The 19,893-nt window shown below is 40.8% G+C and overlaps 1 protein-coding gene across 1 annotated transcript in view; it reads left to right on the top strand.

Moving 5' to 3' along the window:
• KIF15 (kinesin family member 15) overlaps positions 1-19,893 on the top strand; it is a 73,019-nt gene that overhangs the window by 11,612 nt on the left and 41,514 nt on the right. Inside the window, exons 3-10 of the mRNA XM_044253761.1 lie at positions 5-188; positions 2,008-2,084; positions 7,614-7,651; positions 10,895-10,992; positions 12,516-12,695; positions 15,156-15,365; positions 17,553-17,678; positions 17,845-17,967. Of these exons, the coding sequence (XP_044109696.1) occupies positions 5-188; positions 2,008-2,084; positions 7,614-7,651; positions 10,895-10,992; positions 12,516-12,695; positions 15,156-15,365; positions 17,553-17,678; positions 17,845-17,967 (1,036 nt within the window). The remainder of the gene's footprint in view (positions 1-4; positions 189-2,007; positions 2,085-7,613; positions 7,652-10,894; positions 10,993-12,515; positions 12,696-15,155; positions 15,366-17,552; positions 17,679-17,844; positions 17,968-19,893) is intronic.

The following is a 19,893-nucleotide window of genomic DNA, read 5'->3' as shown; positions in this document are numbered from 1 at the left end:
TCAGTAATGAAGGTGATGCCATCAAAGTTTTTGTGCGAATACGTCCACCTACAGAAGGTTCTGGATCAGCTGATGGAGAGCAAAACTTATGCTTATCTGTGCTCTCCTCTACCACTCTCCGGCTTCACTCCAACCCTGAGCCCAAGACCTTCACATTTGATCATGTTGCAGACATGCACACCACTCAGGTAATGATAGTTTTGGAAACTTAACTTTCCATTTGGATAAGATTCTGTTAGTGAAGTTTTCGTTTCTGGTCTCTTTAGTTTGGTAGATTTCGGATAAGTACACTCAAAGATGTAAATATTTTAGATTTAATATATTTTAAAATATTTTAAATTTAATTATTATTTTACTTCTTTCATCAAACTTTGTACCAGAGTGACAGGCCTGCTTTACTTTCACTCACCATCCCGTGATGGAGGTTAGTGGAGGTGTATTTTTCAGGGCTACTTGGATGGTTGATAAGTCTAGTTGAACTTCCTAGTTTAAGGAGAGGATCTTAATTGTAATATCAAAAATGGGGTGGCTTAATCAGCAAACATTTATTTCTCACTGTTCTGGAGGTTGGGAATTCTAAGATCCAGGCCAGGAGATCCAGTGTTTGATAAGGGCATGCTTCCTGGCTTATAGACAGCTGCCTTCTCCCTGTGCAGAGAGAGAGAAAGCAAATTCTCTAGTGTCTCTTAGAAGGGCACTCCTCCCATCACAAGTTCTCTACCCTCATGACCTAATTATCTTCCAAAAGCCCCATCTCCAAATACCATCTCCAAATACCATCCATTAGGGTTTCAGCATAGGAATTTTGGGGAGGACACAAACATTCAGTCCATGGTAGAGAGTAACAGGATTAGGATTACTATGATGTTAGTAACTTTTTCTAATTAAGGACAATTTAGTTAAGATCTAGTCAGTACTCTCCATTAGGACTTTCTGTAACAAGACAAATGTTCTAGATCTGTGCTGTCCATTACAGTAGCCTCTATCTGCGTATAGCTATTTAAGTTTGAACTTGTTAAGATTGAATAAAATCTCTCAAGTTTAGTTTCTCAGATATACTAACTGCATATGACAATGGAGCCCCTGAAATGTAGCTAGTACATCTAAGGACCTGACTTTTTTACATTTTATTTAATTTTTATTAATTTGAATTTAAATAGCCACATGTAGTTAATGGCTACTGTATTGGATATCACAGATCTTGATTATTCCCTTACACACATGGATGTTTTTGGTGAGACATTCAGATATTTAGATCTTTTTTTATCTAGGACATGGCTGATCAGTGGAAATAGAAAGTTAGTCCCATATATAATTTAAAATTTTCTGGTAGCTATGTTGAGAAAAAGTAAAAAAGAAACAGGTTAACTTAATTTTAATCCTATATTTTATTTAATCCAGTGTATCCAAAATATCACTTCCACATGTAAAGCAAATTATTAATGAAATATTTTCCATTCTTTTTATTCCTGTTCAGTCTTCCAAATCTGGTATATATTTTACACTTAAAATACATCTCAAGTTGGGCCTCGTTTCAGGTGCTCAGTAGCCACATGTGGTTCATGGCTATGGTGTCTGACAAGGCAAGCTTAGCAATTCTTGCAGTATTGATAAGATTGCATCTATTTATGTACAAAAATGAAAATAAAAAATCACATATTGATTAGTTAGTATAAGCTGGTAAGAAAAGTATCAAAGAACATATAGGGCCATGTATTTGATGCTAATAGCAGTATAATATTTGCATGCAACTTGCTGAACAAAATTCTGTATCAATTGTAGATGTAAGCTTTAAATCTATAATTGTATATGAGATTAATAGAGATACTTGTCTAATATTTTATCATTTTAGGTGTTGTAGCCTTTTTTCTATAGTGATTGCAATTTTCATGTTTTCACAAGCATTGAAAAATCTAAACATTATTTTTATTCTGTTCTCAGATATAGTGTAGGAAAAATGTTTTCATTTCTATGAAATGTTAAAATGTTTGGTGCTTACATTTGTAGGAGTCTGTGTTCTCAGCTGTGGCCAAGGGCATTGTGGAATCTTGCATGAGCGGTTACAACGGAACCATCTTTGCCTAGTAAGTTCCTGGCTCTGTCCTTATACAAGGGTACAGCAATACATACTTCTTACTATAGTTGCTGAAATCAATTATCACAAACTTTAGTGGCTTGAAACAATACAAATTTATTATCTTTCAGTTCTGTAAGTCCAAAATCTCACTGAGCTACAATAAAAGTGTTGGCAGGGCTGTGTTCCTTTCTGGAGGCTCTAGGGGACGATTCCATTTCTTTGCCTTTTCCAGCTTTTAGAGGCCACTCAAACTGCTTGGGCACAATCCCCTTTCTCTATCTTTGAAGCCAAGAACATGCAACTCTCCCACTCTTCTTCCTCAGTTACATCTCCCTCTGGCTATGACTGGGACAGTTTCCCTGCTTCTATAGATTTATGTGATTGGATTGGCCCCACCAGGATAATCAAGGTGGAGAGGAGAACATCTACTTATATTATTTGGAATTCTTCTTCTTCTTCCCTTTTTTTTTTTTTTTTTAAAGATTTTTATTTATTTATTTATTTGACAGACAGACATCACAAGTAGGCAGAGAGAGAGGAGGAAGCAGGCTCCCCGCTGAGCAGAGAGCCCGATGCGGGGCTCGATCCCAGGACCCCGAGATCATGACCTGAGCTGAAAGCAGAGGCTTTAGCCCACTGAGCCACCTACGTTCCTTTGGAATTCTTTGAGGAATATTTGTCCCCCCCATTTATTTAATTCTACTTGAAGTTATAATTCAATATATTGTTTTTATCTTACTGCTCATATCGTCCTAGCTTTGCCATTGGGAGCTATTTGAGGTTGGTTTCCGTGTCCCTTTGACATGTCTCATCCTTTTGCTTGAGCACTTCCTTACTTTATGATACTACAGGTTGCTCCTGGCTTATCTGTATTTTCCCTGTCCTAGGCCTAGACTCAGCCATTTCACCAAGGATCCCTGGTTCCTTTTATTGGAGAATGGTATTTAGAAACCAAGATGTGGGGCACTGGGTGTGTTTGTTGCTACTGGAGTATCATTGCTTCTAGGTCTTCTCAGCAGACAACTAGGTAATAAATGTATATGTACTAAGTCACGTATATAGGCCTATCCATAATTGTTTGTTTATATCCATTTGTATATATGTTAAGCTAAACATGAGTTCATGCTTATGTCTGTAATCCAAGGGTTTAGAATCCACATGGGTTCCTACTAACTTTTCTTTTTTGTGTATCTGTAACTTCGCTTGCTGGCAGTGAGAACCATGGCACCCACCTTCCATCATCCCTTTACTTCTTTGTTCAACCCCAGTATACACATAAAACACTTTATGAATTGTTATCCTGTATCCCTGTGCGAAACAAATTTATTGAGTATAGTTTCGAGGTACAGTTTTGTTTGTTTTTTTTAAGCCTTACAATTTCTAGTCAAAACCTCCTTTTCTAAGGTTTCTTAGGTCAGCTCCTTTACTATTCACTCACTCCAGTGCAGGTACGTCATGCATTCGTCGTGCATTCCATCCTGGGACCACCGGCATGCGGGTTGATGTGTTTTGCTTGTTTTTTTAGTTTGCCTGCCTTAAAGTTCACCCTTCGTGATAAACAGAGGTAGAGAGTCATGTATTTACCACCCCAATACTGAAGAGGACAGTTGTTCACCTTAAAGGTTTCCCATTTGCCCCCTTGTAGTTAGCCACACCCCCTTCTCCTATCCGCTGACACCCAGGGTACACTAACATATTTTCCATTCCTAAAGTTCTGCCTTTTCCAGAGTGCCATGTGAATGGAATCATACAATATGTAATCTTTTGGATCTGGCCTCTTCCTCTTAGTAAAAATGCCTTTAGATTTGCCTGTGTTGTTGCATGCATCAATAACTTACTCCTCGGGGCACCTGGTTGGCTCAGTTGGTTGAGACCTCTGCCTTCAGCTTGGGTCATGATCCCAGGGTCCTGGGATCGAGCCCCTCATCGGGCTCTCCGCTCAGTAGGGAGCCTGCTTCCTCCTCTCTCTGCCTGCCTCTATGCCTACTTGTGATCTCTGTCTGTCAAATAAATAAAATCTTTAAAAAAAAATTTTTAAAAACTCCTTTTTTTTTTGTCAATAGTATTTTATTATTTGGATGAATCACGATTTGTTTACGTGTTTCCTTATGAAGGGATAGCTTAGTTGCTTCTAGTTTTTAGTGATTATGCCTAAATTGCTACAAATATTTGAATATTGATTTTTGTGCGAACATAAGTTTTCAAATTGTTTGAGTAAATCCCTAGGAATGCAATTGCCGGACCATATGGTAAGTCTATGATTAACCTTATGAGAAACTGCCACATTGTTTTCCAAATGTATGTTTAAAGTGATTCATGATCCTGAATTTCTAAATGTTGGCAGCCTTAAAATATCGCTGTAGATTTAATGTTGGAATGTAAGATGGCGGTCCAGAAAACATTGTGACCTTGGCAATTATAAAAGGTGAATTTTAGTATCATTTCAGATTTATTTCATAAATAGGAATATAACTTGTAATCTTTTTTCTTAGCAGTAGACTTTTTAAAATTTATTTAGAAGTAGAGCTTTTTAACACCGTGGTGATTTATATGAGACATTTGAGCAGCTGCTGCTTTGTGTGCATGTGACCTTGTTCGTTTGTAATTGGTTCAATGCACAAGAAAATAGAAAACACATTAAAAAGTATAAGTTTTAGACTCATATTGCATATACTTCCTTGAAAATTCAGCTTTGCTTTTCATGCTTACTTTTCAGTTGTGTTCAGGAAAACTGAATATTGTCTCATTAGCAGTGAGACAGATACTTATTTTCTCATCTGTCTTCCCAAGAGAAAAAAGATTTTTTTTTCATAGAATATCTTGAGTGGTGAAGTTCAAGAATGAGTTTGAAATAAGAGTCACAGTTGCAGAGATTTTATTATATATAGAACTGTTATTTTTTTTTTAAGATTTTATTTATTTATTTGACAGACAGAGATCACAAGTAGGCAGAGAGGCAGGCAGAGAGAGAGAGGGGAGGAAGCAGGCTCCCTGCGGAGCAGAGAGCCCGACATGGGGCTCGATCCCAAGATCCCGAGATCATGACCTGAGCCGAAGGCAGAGGCTTAACCCACTGAGCCACCCAGGTGCCCCTAGAACTGTTATTTTTTACGACCTTATAGGCATACTAATTATGTTTAATTTGTGATGTATTAATAACTTAATGAAAATTGCTTTTCCTAGAAGGTAGAAATGAGAAACACTTGGGTAGAATTGAATGTTTGATTTATTGGTTGGGGAGCGTACTTTTTGGTTTACCTATGACAGTCCCAATTCTAGGGTAGTTACTATTTTTTTTTAAAAGATTTTTATTTATTTGAGAGAGATCACAAGTAGGCAGAGAGGCAGGCAGAGATCGAAAGAGACAGGGAAGCAGGCTCCCGGGTGAGCAGAGAACCTGATGTGGGACTCAATCCCAGGACTCTGGGATCCTGACCTGAGCTGAAGGCAGAGGCTTTAACCCACTGAGCCACCCAGGAGCCCGTCTTTGGGGGCATTTAAACAAAAAATGAATTTAAAAAATTTTTAAAAAGATTTTTATTTATTCACTTGACAGAGAGAGAGTGTGTACAAGTTGGGGGAGGGGTAGAGGGAGAAGAAGAAGCCGACTCCTGGCTGAGCAGGGAGCCCGATGCGGGGCTCAATCCGAGGACCATGGGATCATGACCTGAGCTGAAGGCAGATGCTTAACCTACTGAGCCACCCAGGGTCACCTCATATTTTTTAAATATTTGTGCTATGAATCCAAGCTAAAGACAGTTGACATCTATCTTTAACATAAGCATTTTTAGTTTTAGTTTTTGTTACTCTTGTTTTTTGGGGTAATAGAGAAAATAAGACACTACATACAAAAGAAGGCCTATAACATAAGGAATTTTAAAATTGCTATATTTTTAAAAGATGACATTTTAATATCTTTTTTTTTTTTTTAAAGATTTTATTTATTTATTTGAGAGAGAGACAGTGAGAGAGAGCATGAGCGAGGAGAAGGTCAGAGAGCGAAGCAGACTCCCCATGGAGCTGGGAGCCTGATGTGGGACTCGATCCCGGGACTCCAGGATCACGCCCTGAGCCGAAGGCAGTCGTCCAACCAACTGCGCCACCCAGGCGTCCCGACATTTTAATATCTTTAAAGGCAGAATTTAGGAAAGGAATTGCTAACTTAGAATAGAAAAAGTTGGAAACAGAAGTCCAGTTTCTGGTTAAATCAATTATATATGCATAGAATATACAATGTAGCTATTAAAAATAATGAGGTAGGTTGCTATTTACTGGCTTAGAAACATCTGAGATAAAATTAAAGGACAAAACAGATTACAGAGCAGTATGTGGAGCATTTCAGTTTTGTAAATAAAAATTTACTGAAAATCCTGATGTCTGTGTTTGTATAATCCTGAAGCATTACCAGATAATGAACAGTGTATTTCCTAGTAGTAGAATAGGAAAGAAAGAAAATGAATCAGGGGCACCTGGGTGGCTCAGTGGGTTAAAGCCTCTGCCTTCGGCTCAGGTCATGATCCCAGGGTCCTGGGATCGAGCCCTGCATCGGGCTCTCTGCTCAGCGGGGAGCCTGCTTCCTCTTCTCTCTCTGCCTACTTGTGATCTCTGTCTGTCAAATAAATAAATAAAATCTTTAAAAAAAAAAAGAAAATGAATCATTCACTTGTCACCCCGTATATATATTTTTTTTTATTAAAGATTTTATCTATTTGGGAGAGACAGAGAGCAAGAGCAAGAGAAGGGGCAGAGGGGAGAGAGAGGCAGAGCATGGAACCTGACATGAGGCTCAATCCCAGAACCCTGAGACCATGACCTGAGCCAAAGTCCAGTACTTAACCGATTGAGCCACCCAGGTGGCCCCAATTTTTTAAAAAAATTTTTATATATATATATATTTTAAATTTTATTTATTTATTTGACAGACAGACATCACAAGTAGGCAGAGAGGCAGGCAGAGAGAGAGAGGGAGGAAGCAGGCTCCCTGCTGAGCAGAGAGCCTGATGCGGGGCTCGATCCTAGGACCCTGGAATCATGACCTGAGCTGAAGGCAGAGGCTTTAACCCATTGAGCCACTCGGGCGCCCCCTTTTTTAAAAAAATTTTAAGATTTTATTTATTTATTTGTCAGAGAGAGAGAGTGTACACAAGGAGGGGGGAGCAGCAGGCAGAGGGAGAAGCAGGCTTCTGAAGGAGCAGCAAGCCCAATGTGGGACTTGATCCCAGGAGCCTGGGATCATGACCTGGGCTGAAGATGGGCGCTTAACTGGCTGAGCCACTCAGCCATTCCCCCAGTTTATTATTATTATTTTTTAAGTAAGGTCTGTGCTCAACGTGGACCTTGAACTCACAACACCGAGATCAAGAGTTGCATGATCTACCAACAGCCTGGCAGGCTCCTCTACCTAATATACTTTTAAAAAAGAAATAAAATAAGTTTTTGTGGGAAAATGTATAAACTAGTAGACCATATTAAAGTAGGAGGGTAGTCTTTTAAGTTTCATGTGTAAAAATAACATGTAAAACATTTATTTTTACAGTGGACAGACCGGCTCAGGAAAAACATTTACGATGATGGGTAAGTGAGTTAAGATGATCATTTCCTGACTTAATCCACACCTTCTCCGATGACAGCACCGAGGCACCTAGTACATTCTGGGGGAAGGCATACTTTCTATATACGATGTTGATCTCATAAAGGTAGGGCTGTTTCCCAGGCTTCTGTCAGATTGTGATAGCAAAGTCTGTGTTTGTAGCTCTGTTCCCGGTCAACGCTCAGCACAGAGTAGGTACTCCATGGACAGTTTTTGAATTGGGTTTGCTTTTGATTTTTATTTTTTAAGATTTTATTTATTTATTTGAGAGAGAGAGAATGAGCGAGAGAGCCTGGGAAGGGTCAGAGGGAGAAGTAGACTCCCTGCTGAGCAGGGAGCCCTTAATCCCAGGGGGCCAGGATCATGCCCTGAGCCGAATGCAATCATTGAACCAACTGAGCCACCCAGGTGCCCCGAACTGGGTTTAGTGACTTTATATATTTATAAATCTGTACAATCACCACCCAGATCAAGATTCCCAATCAGTAACTACCTCACTCCTTCCCCTGAAATATGTATTATGCCGACTTCTCTGTCACCATCAGTTTTGCTTGTTTTTAAGCTTCTACAGATGAAATTTTACTATGTGTCCTCTTATGTCTGGCTTCTTCGCAGCATTAAGTTTCTAAGATTCACCCATGTTGTTGGCTATCCTAGTAGTTATTCCATTGCTCTGTAGTGTATCATTGTACGGATATGCCACCTTTTCCATTCTAGTGCTGATGGACGTTTGGATTATTTCCAACTTTAGACTATATGTATAATGTGGCCGTGACTGCTTTTTCCTATATGTGTTTTTTATTTTTATTTTTAAGATCTTATTTATTTGACGGAGATCACAAGTAGGCAGAGAGGCAGGCAGAGGGGTGGGGGGAAGCAGGCTCCCTGCTGAGCAGAGAGCCCAATGCGAGGCTCGATCCCAGGACTTCAGGACCATGACCTGAGCCAAAGGCAGAGGCTTTAACACATTGAGCCACCCAGGCACCCTTGTATGTGGTGTTTTTTTTGTTTTGTTTTGTTTTTTTATCCTTGTATGTGTTTTTTAAGGTTCATTTCTAGGAGTGGAATTGCTGGGTCATAGTTACATGTTTATCACCAGTAGATATGGTCATGGTCATGATAGATATGAAAGTTCTAGGAACTCCATATCCTTGTCTATATGTGGTATTGTCAGTTTTTAAAATTTTAGCCATTCTGGAGTATGCATAGTGTTATCTCATTGTGTTTTTGTTTGCAGTTCCCTGGTGTCTGTAGACAGCTAAATACCTTTCACATGTTTGTTGGACATTTGAACAGCCTCTCTGTAAAATGCCCATTTAAGCTTTTTTCCCATTTAAAAAATTAGCTTGTCTTTTTCCTACTCATTTGTGGGGATTTTTGTAAAATAGAGAGGTTAGTCCTTTGTCTACAATATAGGTAGCAGATTTTCTCTAGGTTTCTCATTTGTTTTTGCAGTTAAGGTTTTTCCTTTGGTTAAGTTTTTTATTTTCTTGTGGTTGAATTTTGGTTGTGGGTTTTTTTTTGTTTTTTTTTTTTAATGGTTTCTGAACTGTGAGTTGTAGTAAGAAAGAGAATTACTGAGTGAAATGAAAAGGAACCATGAGACCCTCTGGGAGAAGCACCTTTCAGACATTAGCCTCTGAGTTGGAAGCATGTTCAAAAGTGTTCATAGAGGGCACCTGGGTGGCTCAGTGGGTTAAAGCCTCTGCCTTCGGCTTAGGTCATAATCTCAGGATCCTGGGATCAAGCTCTGCATCGGGCTCCTTGCTCAGCATGGAGACTACTTCCCCTTCTCTCTGCCTGCCTCTCTGCCTGCTTGTGATCTCTGTCTGTCAAATAAATAAATAAAATCTTAAAAAAAAAAAAAAGTGTTCATAGAACAGCTGGAAGACCTGTGGGGCTAGAGGGGAGTTTTCCAGAATAAGGGACTAGCAGGGATGGAAGTTGGAGTTGTACCCTGAGGCCAGGTCATGTAGGACATGGCGATGATTTAGGATTTTGCTGAGTGGGATGTGAAGTCATTGGAAGGTTTTTTTTAAAAAGAACTATGTGATCTGATGTATAATTAAAAAGATTTCTGAGGCAGATGACTGGACTAGACTAGGAGGGGCTAGAGTGGAAGCTAAGGAGCTAAGGCATAGAAGAGGCAGGTGGTGATGAGGGTAACTAAAGAATATATATATATATATATTTTTAAAGATTTTATTTATTTATATGACAGAGAGAAAGATCACAAGTAGGCAGAGAGGCAGGCAGAGAGAAAGAGGGGGAAGCAGGCCCCCCACTGAGCAGAGAGCCCGATGTGAGGCTCGATCCCAGGACCCTGAGATCATGACCTGAGCCGAAGGCAGCGGCTTAACCCACTGAGCCACCCAGGCGCCCCACTAAAGAATATATTGATTATTTTTGTTTATTATTTAACAGGAAAGGGTTATAAAATTATCTGCGCACATATTATTTGTCCTTTTTGATTACTTACTTGCACTTTTCTACCTCCTATATGTTTGTGTGTATATATACACATACACACACACGGTACAGTTTACAAGGGCCATTTATTTTTTGAAAGCTTTTATTTATTTTAGAGAGAGTGCAGGGGTGAGGGGTGTGGGCAGAGGGAGAGAATCTCGAGCAGCCTCACCACTGAGTGGCTGGGCTCCGTCTCAAGAGCCTGAGATCATGACCTGAGCTGAAACCAAGAGTTGGATGCTTACCTGACTGCATCACCACCCGGTGCCCCTACAAGGGCCATTTAAAATATCCCAGGTTAGGAGCACCCAGGTGGCTCAGTGGGTTAAGCCTCTGCCTTCAGCTCAGGTCATGATCTCAGGGTCCTGGGATTGAATCCTGCATCGGGTTCTCCGCTCGGCGGGGAGCCTGCTTCCCCCTTTCTCTCTGCCTGCCTCTCTGCCTACTTGTGATCTCCCTCTCTCTGTCAAATAAATAAATAAAATCTTTTAAAAAAAATATTCTGGGTTATAGCAACCAAGACAGTGTTAGTGGCTGTCATGGGCCCTTCCTTCAGGCCCATTGATGGGCAAGTACTATTCAGTCTCTCAAACTGAAGTTTAACTTCAGTTAAACTTTGTGTGGGGCACAAAGAAGGAACTGATTATACAGTGTGTCATCTTATTTCTGTATAAGTTTCCTTTCAGTATTGTCATTTTGAAGGACTGCTGTAGAATTAAGATGAATAGCTACTTAAGTATTTTTTTACATTTCTTTAGGACCATCTGAATCTGATCATTTTTCTCATAACCTGAGAGGAGTAATCCCACGAAGTTTCGAATATTTGTTTTCCTTAATTGATCGTGAAAAAGAGAAGGTAAAACTTGTAAAACTAAAGTGCTTCTATGAAATTCTGGTTTCAAGCAGTTAGCCACTAATAATTAGCTCATAACACATGGAAGGTCATAGGTGCTACTCTACAATGTGGATAAGCTAGTCTGGCATAGAAAAACCTCTCAGTTCTTAAGAAAAAATGAAGGATTCTGAGTTTTTAATTTTTTTAAAATTTTTGGGTTTTAAGCCATGCATCCTCCGTGAACTCAGAATAAAAGAAAGAAAAATGTACTGCTTCTTAGGCCCTCAGGTTTTTGCAAGAGCGAAAGTGTAAAGAAAATCTTAGCTGAGGAAAACAGACTTATTAAGCCCCATCACTTTCCTGCACATAGGCTCACAGTTGAACGCAGGTATCTCTAGACCCTCAGTATGCCCTGGAGCGATGGGCCCATCCTTGCCTCCTTTGTGGCACCTTCTGCCACCTGATCATAATTTAGTTTTCATACGTGGTGTGACTCCATCATCCTGGCGAAATGAGCTGCTTTCTTCCACTGGCTCTCAGGGTGGGCATTTCTCGTGATTGTGCTTCTTTAGCTTGATGAATTCCATGTTTAGGAGCCCTTAGTGGAACATTTTCTATCGCATGCATACCAAGGAGGCGGATGCACAACATTGGCTTACCATTTGTTCTTTTGCAGAAATGATCCCTGACCTTTACAGTTAGCCCAGTACCTTGGGTGCCAGTGAAAGAACTTCAGCGCTCCACATTCCTGTGGTTAAAAATCCTAGAGAGAGGCTTTTGAGATCAATTATTTTCCGTCTTTTCAAGAATGTAACACTTGATGGAAGTAAAACTTTCTGAGTAAGTCCAATATATGACAGATAAAAAAGGACTTGCTCTTTCTCATCACAAGGAAAAAAATTTGTAACTGTACAGTGATGGATTTAACTAGATTTGCTGTGGTGATTTTTTCTCAACAGATATAAATTCTGAATTAATATGTTGCACCCCTGAAGCTAACATGTTGTTTATGTCAGTGATCCCTCAGTTTAAGAAGGTGGAATTGCCCATCTGGACTGCTCAAGTCCCACCTCCCTGTCTTGCTTCTTTTTTTTTTTTTTTTTTTTTAAGATTTTATTTTATTTATTTGAGAGAGAGAGACAGTGAGAGAGAGCATGAGCGAGGAGAAGGTCAGAGGGAGAAGCAGACTCCCCATGGAGCTGGGAGCCTGATGTGGGACTCGATCCCGGGACTCCAGGATCACGCCCTGAGCCGGAGGCAGTCGTTTAACCAACTGCGCCACCCAGGCGTCCCCCTGTCTTGCTTCTGAGTCACTTCCGGAGACCTAGGCCTCCTGGGATCACAGTTTGATGCTGCCTAAAGTTGTCACGATATGTTAAAACTAGTTACCTAGATTTGTAACTGACTTTTGTATACCTTGTATTGTGTAAAGGATAGCATGGAAGGAAATGTAGGCCTTGCGAAGCATGAAAGATGGTGATGCTCATGAAGGATAGGGATGGACTCGTGAGAAGAAAATGTTTAAACGAGGCTTCACTTTCCAGGCTGGAGCTGGGAAGAGTTTCCTCTGTAAGTGCTCCTTTATTGAAATCTACAATGAGCAGATCTATGACCTACTGGACTCTGCCTCAGCCGGACTGTACTTAAGAGAGCACATCAAGAAGGGAGTCTTCGTTGTTGGTGCTGTGGAACAGGTGGTGACCTCGGCTGCTGAAGCCTATCAGGTACCGGACACCTTTAGGCAACATCGCATGCTGTGAAAAGCACTTTGATCTCAAAAAAAGCAAGAATTGAGCTACTAAAAATAATTCCATAAAGGCGTGACACAGAATGTTCATGAGAAGAAAAAAGAATATGACTGTTACAGATCTCCCCTTAGTTCAAATAGGACTTTGAAAGCCTCTTGATTTTGCATGATTTTGGTGCTGTTCGCTCCAGTCAGGGACCCTGCAGGGCCCACAGGGATAGTTAGTGTCGTATTTCTCCAGTGATTCTAACTGGGAGCTGCCCCTTTGAGGAGCTTCTGGGATTGCTGCTTTTTAAACCAATGGGCTGTTCTCTTCCCTTTATTTTCTACCCTTGTTTACTTTATTAGGTAAGCAAGTTAGCACTTGGCTCAGGGCAAATAAACCATTTTTATTTTAAGATTTTATTTATTTATTTGACAGAGATCACAAGTAGGCAGAGAGGCAGGCAGAGAGAGAGAGAGGAGGAAGCAGGCTTCCTGCTGAGCAGAGAGCCCGATATGGGGCTTGATCCCAGGACCCTGGGATCATAACCTGAGCGGAAGGCAGAGGCTTTAACCCACTGAGCCACCCAGGTGCCCAGGGCAAATAAACCTCTTGACAGGAATTTACAAGATACGGCATTTTTATGCCATCTGATCTGGCCAGTTGATTTTAAACGGTTTTTTTATTGTGTGATATTTGACACATACAAAATACTACCACATGCATAGAAGTTACTAGCTTAATGTGAAAATGAACGCAGAGGACCTTAAGAATTCAAGACCCAGATATCATCAATACTATCATGTCAACCTCTGTGCCCCTCCCTACCTCATGTCCCTGGCTCCTTCCTAAAAATCAACACTGTGCTGAATGTCATGATCATTTCCTTCTACTTTTTTTTTACAATTTTATTTATTTACTTGAGAGAGAGAGAAAGAGAGACAGTGAGAGGGAGCATGAGAGGGGAGAAGGTCAGATGGAGAAGCAGACTCCCTGCTGAACAGGGAGCCCAATGCAGGATGTGGGACTCAATCCCTGGTCTCTGGGATCATGAGCCGAGTCAAAGGCAGTGGCCCAACCAACTCAGCCACCCAGGCGCCCTCCTTCCACTTTTAAATCACCTACATATGTATTTCTGAAAATGTTGGTTTTGCCTGTTTTTGAGTTTTAATAAATCATGTGTATTTAGCTTTCTATAACTTTTTAAAACTCAACGTTTATGAAATTTATCCATGTCGTATATCACTTATCTTCACTGCTGTGTAGTTCATTGTATGAATATTTGTGTGTCTGTGTTGTGTGTGTGTGTGTATGTATCACAGTTCAGTAATTTATTCTTCGATCTTCAAACTTTTTAAACTGTGACTCTCATAGTAAGCAATAGGTTTTACCTGTGACCCAGTGTGTGTATGTGTGTTTTTGTGTATATATACATACCAAAAAAAATTATGTTGAGATTTTGGTTGGAATTCCATTGCAGTTTTGGCTAAAATCAATGGTAAAAATTCTGTATTAGAGCCATGCAGGCATTTTACAAACTCTTCTTGGGTCAGAAGTTTTGGGAAGTTTTTTGTTTCTAGAAAATTTCAGTTTCTTCTCAGTTTTCAAATATATTGACATAAAGCTGTTCTCAGTATTCTCATTTTTAAAATACTTCGCTGTATTTCATTTTCTTTTTTTACATAGTTGATATTATTTACGTGGCTTTGCTCTTTTAATGTTTTCTTTGTTTTTCCTTGGGTTCATCCTGCTGTCCTTGTTCCAACTAATTAAGCTGGGTGCTTAGGTTAGTAGGCCCTTTCTTTTGTGGTGGAAGTGTTTAATGCTATTAAATGTTAAATGTTACCACTTATTATTGCTTAAACCTCACACAGGTTTTATAAAGCTTTTTTTTTTTTAGTTTTATTTACTTACTTGAGAGAGAGAGCACAAGTAGGCAGAGAGGCAGGCAGAGAGAGAGAGGGAAGCAGGCTCCCTGCTGAGCAGAGGGCCCAATGTGAGGCTCAATTCCAGGACCCTGAGATCATGACCCGAGGCAAAGGCAGAGTCTTAACCCACTGAGCCACCCAGGTGTCCCCACACAATTTTTTAATATCTTAATTGTCTTATGAATCTAAGTATTTTTCCATTATAATTTTATTTTTTGACCCATGAATCGCTTAGAAATGTGACTTGAAATTCCAGATTTATGGTAATTTAAAATTTATTTATCTTGTTGACTCTTAATTGCCACAGGGTCAGAGAATATGGTCTTATGTGATGCTTTGAAATTTACTGAGAAATGATTTATGAATTAATACAGTGGCCAGTTTTGTTAGTTTGTGCATGAGAAGAATATATATCCTTGGGTACGGGGTTTTACACTTTTACTAATATTTTTGTCTGTATACTCTGTCAGTATGAAAATGGCTGTTGTGTCACTTATAAGTTGTAGCAATTTTCCCTTTTGCATAGGTGCTGTCTGGAGGATGGAGAAACAGACGTGTGGCATCGACATCAATGAATAGAGAATCTTCTCGGTCTCATGCAGTCTTTACAATTACAATAGAGTCGATGGAGAAAAGCAATGAGACTGTGAATATACGGACCTCCCTACTCAATCTGGTGGACTTAGCAGGATCTGAAAGGCAAAAAGACACCCATGCAGAAGGGATGAGGTTAAAGGTAATAGTGGAGTTATGATCTTCAACTTGTGTGTGAATTAATTACTAGAAGTCAGTACCAACGTGAGTGTGTGGAGGTTACAAAGGAATCAGAATGTGCTCCCATTCTAAAGATGCGGAAATTTTTGTTGTGGGGACATTAAATATACGTGGGCTAGAACAAGTCTGTCGGTAGCCAGAGTATTTGAATTCATGCCAGAAAGGATGGCAGTACAAATATCAGCCAGGGCCAGAGGAAGAAGGGACTGGATTGCTTGGGGGAAGCATAGAAAAGAAGGAGTTCTTGAGTTGGGTTCTCCAAGGGGGCAGGATTTGGATTGGGAGAGAACAGGGAATACATGCCCAGCAGGGGGACACCTCAAGGGTCATTATGGATGCAGAGGGAGTATGGCATTCGGCATTTCAGCGCAGATCAATGAATGGGTTGGGTCCTAGGTGCAAGCAGGCCCAGATCACCGAGGACCAGGAGGGCCAGGCCAGGTTTGCATTCAGTTCTCCACAGGCTGGAAAACACTGAAAAGTTTTGAGTGATTTCATGCAAAAGTCCGTTTTACAGAAGTTTAGCCATCTGGCCAGTCACTACCAGACTCATGAGGGGAGGGTCTGGAGAGAAAGGAGGGCAGCTAAGGTGGTTAATATTTCAGGGGGAGAGCAAGCACCCAGTCCTAGGCTGAGGGATTGGCAGTGGGACCTGAGGTTCTCCGGATACATTTTACTGCTCTGTAAATGTAGGTGAAGGTGTATGAGGGCTGGGGGGGAGTGTCAGAAATGGTGAAGGACCATCTACTATTTACATTGAAAGTGAGGATCTGGGACGCCTGGGTGGCTCAGTGGGTTAAGCTGCTGCCTTCAGCTTAGGTCATGATCCCAGGGTCCTCGGATCGAGTCTCGCATCGGGCTCCTTGCTCAGCAGGGAGCCTGCCTCTCTCTCCGCCTCTGCCTGCCTCTCTGCCTGCTTGTGTGCTTTCTCTCTCTCTCTTTCTGACAAATAAAATCTTTAAAATCTTTCTTTAAAAAAGAAAAAGAAAAGAAAGTGAGGATCTGAGCTTCCTGAGCTCTCAGGCAGTTTCAGGTGAACTTAGGCTCATGTTTCTATGGAGACACGAAGCAGAGAGAAATAGCCAGTTTTTACAATAGGACATATGCTGGTCTTGTTTCAAGTGCTTCATGTGTATTAACTTATTTAATCTTCCCAGCATCTCTGGGAAGTAGGTACTGTGATCCTTTCAGTTTTGGAGAAACAGGAGTGAAATTGTCTGGGGGCTTACACCTAGGCGTAGATCGGAATTCAAGCAGAAGTAGCCCAGCTCACAGACAGTGCTGTCAACACCTTTCTGATTTACTGACTGCTAAAACAGCTGCACTTGAACTCCATGCATCTTGCTTGAGAATACACACATTCTCTCTTCTGTACTCTTACCACTGCAGACCCAGTTAGTGAAGTATGATAACTACAATAAAAATCCAGTGTAGCATATTCAACTCCAACATTTTGCCCTCCCCAAACCACTTTTTTTTTTTTTAAAGATTTTATTTATTTATTTGACAGAGATCACAAGTGGGGGGGGGGTAGCAGGCTCCCTGCTGAGCAGAGAGCCCGATTTGGGGTTTGATCCTGAGCCGAAGGCAGAGGCTTTAACCCACTGAGCCACCCAGGCGTCCCCCAAACCACTTTTTAAAAGGGTCTTATTACACTTTACAGACTTAGACTGAATAATCTCTTCTGAGAAGTTCATCAGTGACTTTGTGGGATGTGGAATGAATGGGTTATTATTCACACTCTTAATGTAGCAAACATTTTAACATAAAAGGATTGAAAAATACGCCTTATTAATGTACTGCTGTCGCCTTTTTTCTCTGTTCTTTCCCAGCTTTTATCCCTACTATAGGTCAATTTAAAACTCTTAGAATTATGAGGTGGCTTTTTGTTTTCTTTACATAATTTCTGTGTTTGTCTTTGAATATGAAAATTGCAGAGTGGGTCAAATAGGAAAAGGTTAGGGAGTAGTTGAGGACATCTGGTAGAAAGTCAGTTATCCTTAGTAATATTGTCTGTGACCGAAAAAAAAAAAAAGGTAATATTGTCCATGACTTGATGTTCCATTCAAAATTCACTGCTAGGCATATTTTAATTCAAAATACTAAAATGAAACCAGTGCATCTCGATTTTTATTTTTTTTCCCCTTAGGAGGCAGGTAATATAAACCGGTCTTTAAGCTGCCTGGGCCAAGTGATTACTGCGCTTGTCGATGTAGGTAATGGAAAACAGAGGCACGTTTGCTACAGAGACTCCAAACTTACCTTCTTACTTCGGGTAAAGTAGACCATTGGCTTCCTGGGCCCTTTGTTGGGTTATGCTCACTGTGGTTGACAGTCATGTACTCTCTCAGCCTTAGTGGTAAGAATATCCATTTTCTTTGCTTAACAAAGTACTTATGGTTTCTTCCCTGAAAATGTATACCATTCATATCATTAAACAGGATTCCCTTGGAGGCAATGCCAAAACAGCCATAATCGCAAATGTTCATCCTGGATCCAGGTGTTTTGGGGAAACACTGTCAACACTTAATTTTGCTCAGAGAGCCAAGCTGATTAAAAATAAGGTAAAATACTGAGTACAATTAAGTAAATTAGAAAAATACTTGTAATTGCCCTAATATAAACACTAACTTCTATTTATTTCTCTTTGAAAGCTTAATTCTAAGCAAGATTTGTTTAATCTTTCCTAGCTTTCTGTATTGCTCAAGGAATTTGAGATCTAGATTAGGTCTTATGGTTGGTATGGTTTGGCTTGATTTTTCTTAAAGGAAGGCAGAGTTTTTCCTTTCTAACTGGATTGGAGACTAAATTTATTTACCCAAACCATTGCTAACAGAGGGGTGTGTGTGCGCGCGCGCGCATGTGTGCCTGCTGGGGCTTCACTATGAAGACAGTTTGATGTTGACAAGCTTTGCGTTTTACGTTGTTTGTACCTGCAAGGATTCCCCATTTTTCTTTCTTTCTTTCTTTTTTTTTTTTTAAAGATTTTTATTTCTTTGACAGAGATCACAAGTAGGTAGAGAGACAGGCAGAGAGAGGGGGTGGTGGAAGCAGGCTCCGTGCTGAGCAGAGAGCCCAATGTGAGGCTCGATCCCAGGACCCTAAGATGATGACCTGAGCTGAAGGCAGAGGCTTTAACCCACTGAGCCACCCAGGCGCCCCTCCCCATTTTTCTTATATATAAGAAGCTTCCTTGATATTTGTGTACACCAGTGGTCAAAGAAGCTTTTCTGTAAAGGTAAATATTTGAGGCTTCTTGGATAGCGTCTGTCCCAGCTACTCAGCTCTGCCTTGGTGGTGAGAAAGCAGCTGTCAGTAGTACGCAAACATAAGGGCATGACTGTGTTCTAGTGCAGCTCTACTTACAAAAACAGATGGCAGACATATTTGGCCCATGAGCAAGCAGCTCTTTAACAGCCCCTGGAGCAGGGGTCCCCCACTTCTTTTGGAAAGGCTGGAGGCCCCTTTGGTTCTAGACAAAAGAATTACAGTGCCATGAATTGGCAGATTAATTTCCTCTTTCTTTCAGATGAGAAGTTGGTCATTTCTGTCCCCCAGGTAGACTCCGTGATCATCCTAGCGTGTAAAAGTAAAGAGGTCCATGTTGCCTTTTCTCCTGGATAAGTCAGAAGAGTATATAGGTCTAGTTGTTGATTTATTTTATTGGATTAGGACTCTGTAGTGGCGTATTCATAATATAAGGAGGATAAATCACTAGGGCTTCCTGACCCTGTCTCTTGGGGCTTACTAAGAGTTTTTGGAGAGTGGAGAACAGCAGGGATAATTAGGATTATGATGTCACTGATGGGGCAGTGATGTCAGAGTGTACAGGGAGTGCCTAGAAATGAGACGGGCGGTAAGCATCAGAAGCAACTAGAAATGGCTGCTGAATACATCAAACGGTAAAACCAGGAGGAGCCTTAGTACTAATTATTAGCAATGGTAAGTCCTATTCTGCAGCCTGCTGGTGGGAAGTGACTAGGATATCTGGGACTCATCTAAGGATGTGCTGTTTAGATTTTTCCCAGTGGGCAGACCTGGCTAAAGACAAGAACACGGAGACCTCAGGACTGTGTCAGAAAGTTTTCCTCCCTTTTTAGGATATTGGGTATTTCACAGCTGGGTCCCTTTGAGCTGATTGGTAGTTAAACTGTTAGCTCTTATTATCACCCTCTAGGTTTTATGGGCCTTTTTGAACCTCTTAGAAGTTGTCTTAACGAGGGGCACCTGGGTGGCTCAGTTGGTTAAGCATTTGCCTTCAGCTCCGGTCGTGATCCCAGGGTCCTGGGATGGAGTCCAGCATCATCTTCTACCTGCAGCTCCCCCTGCTGGTACACTCACACGTGTGCACGCGCACTGGCTTTCTCTCAGATAAATAAAATCTTTAATAAAAAAAAAGTTTTGGGGCGCCTGGGTGGCTTAGTGGGTTAAGCCTCTGCCTTTGGCTCAGGTCATGATTTCAGGGTCCTGGGATCGAGCCCCGCATCAGG

Source organism: Neovison vison, chromosome 6 (genome assembly GCF_020171115.1).
Source record: "Neovison vison isolate M4711 chromosome 6, ASM_NN_V1, whole genome shotgun sequence".
NCBI lineage: Eukaryota > Metazoa > Chordata > Mammalia > Carnivora > Mustelidae > Neogale > Neogale vison.
The sequence above is the reverse complement of the archived record's forward strand: the minus strand, read 5'-3'. Positions and strand labels throughout refer to the sequence as shown.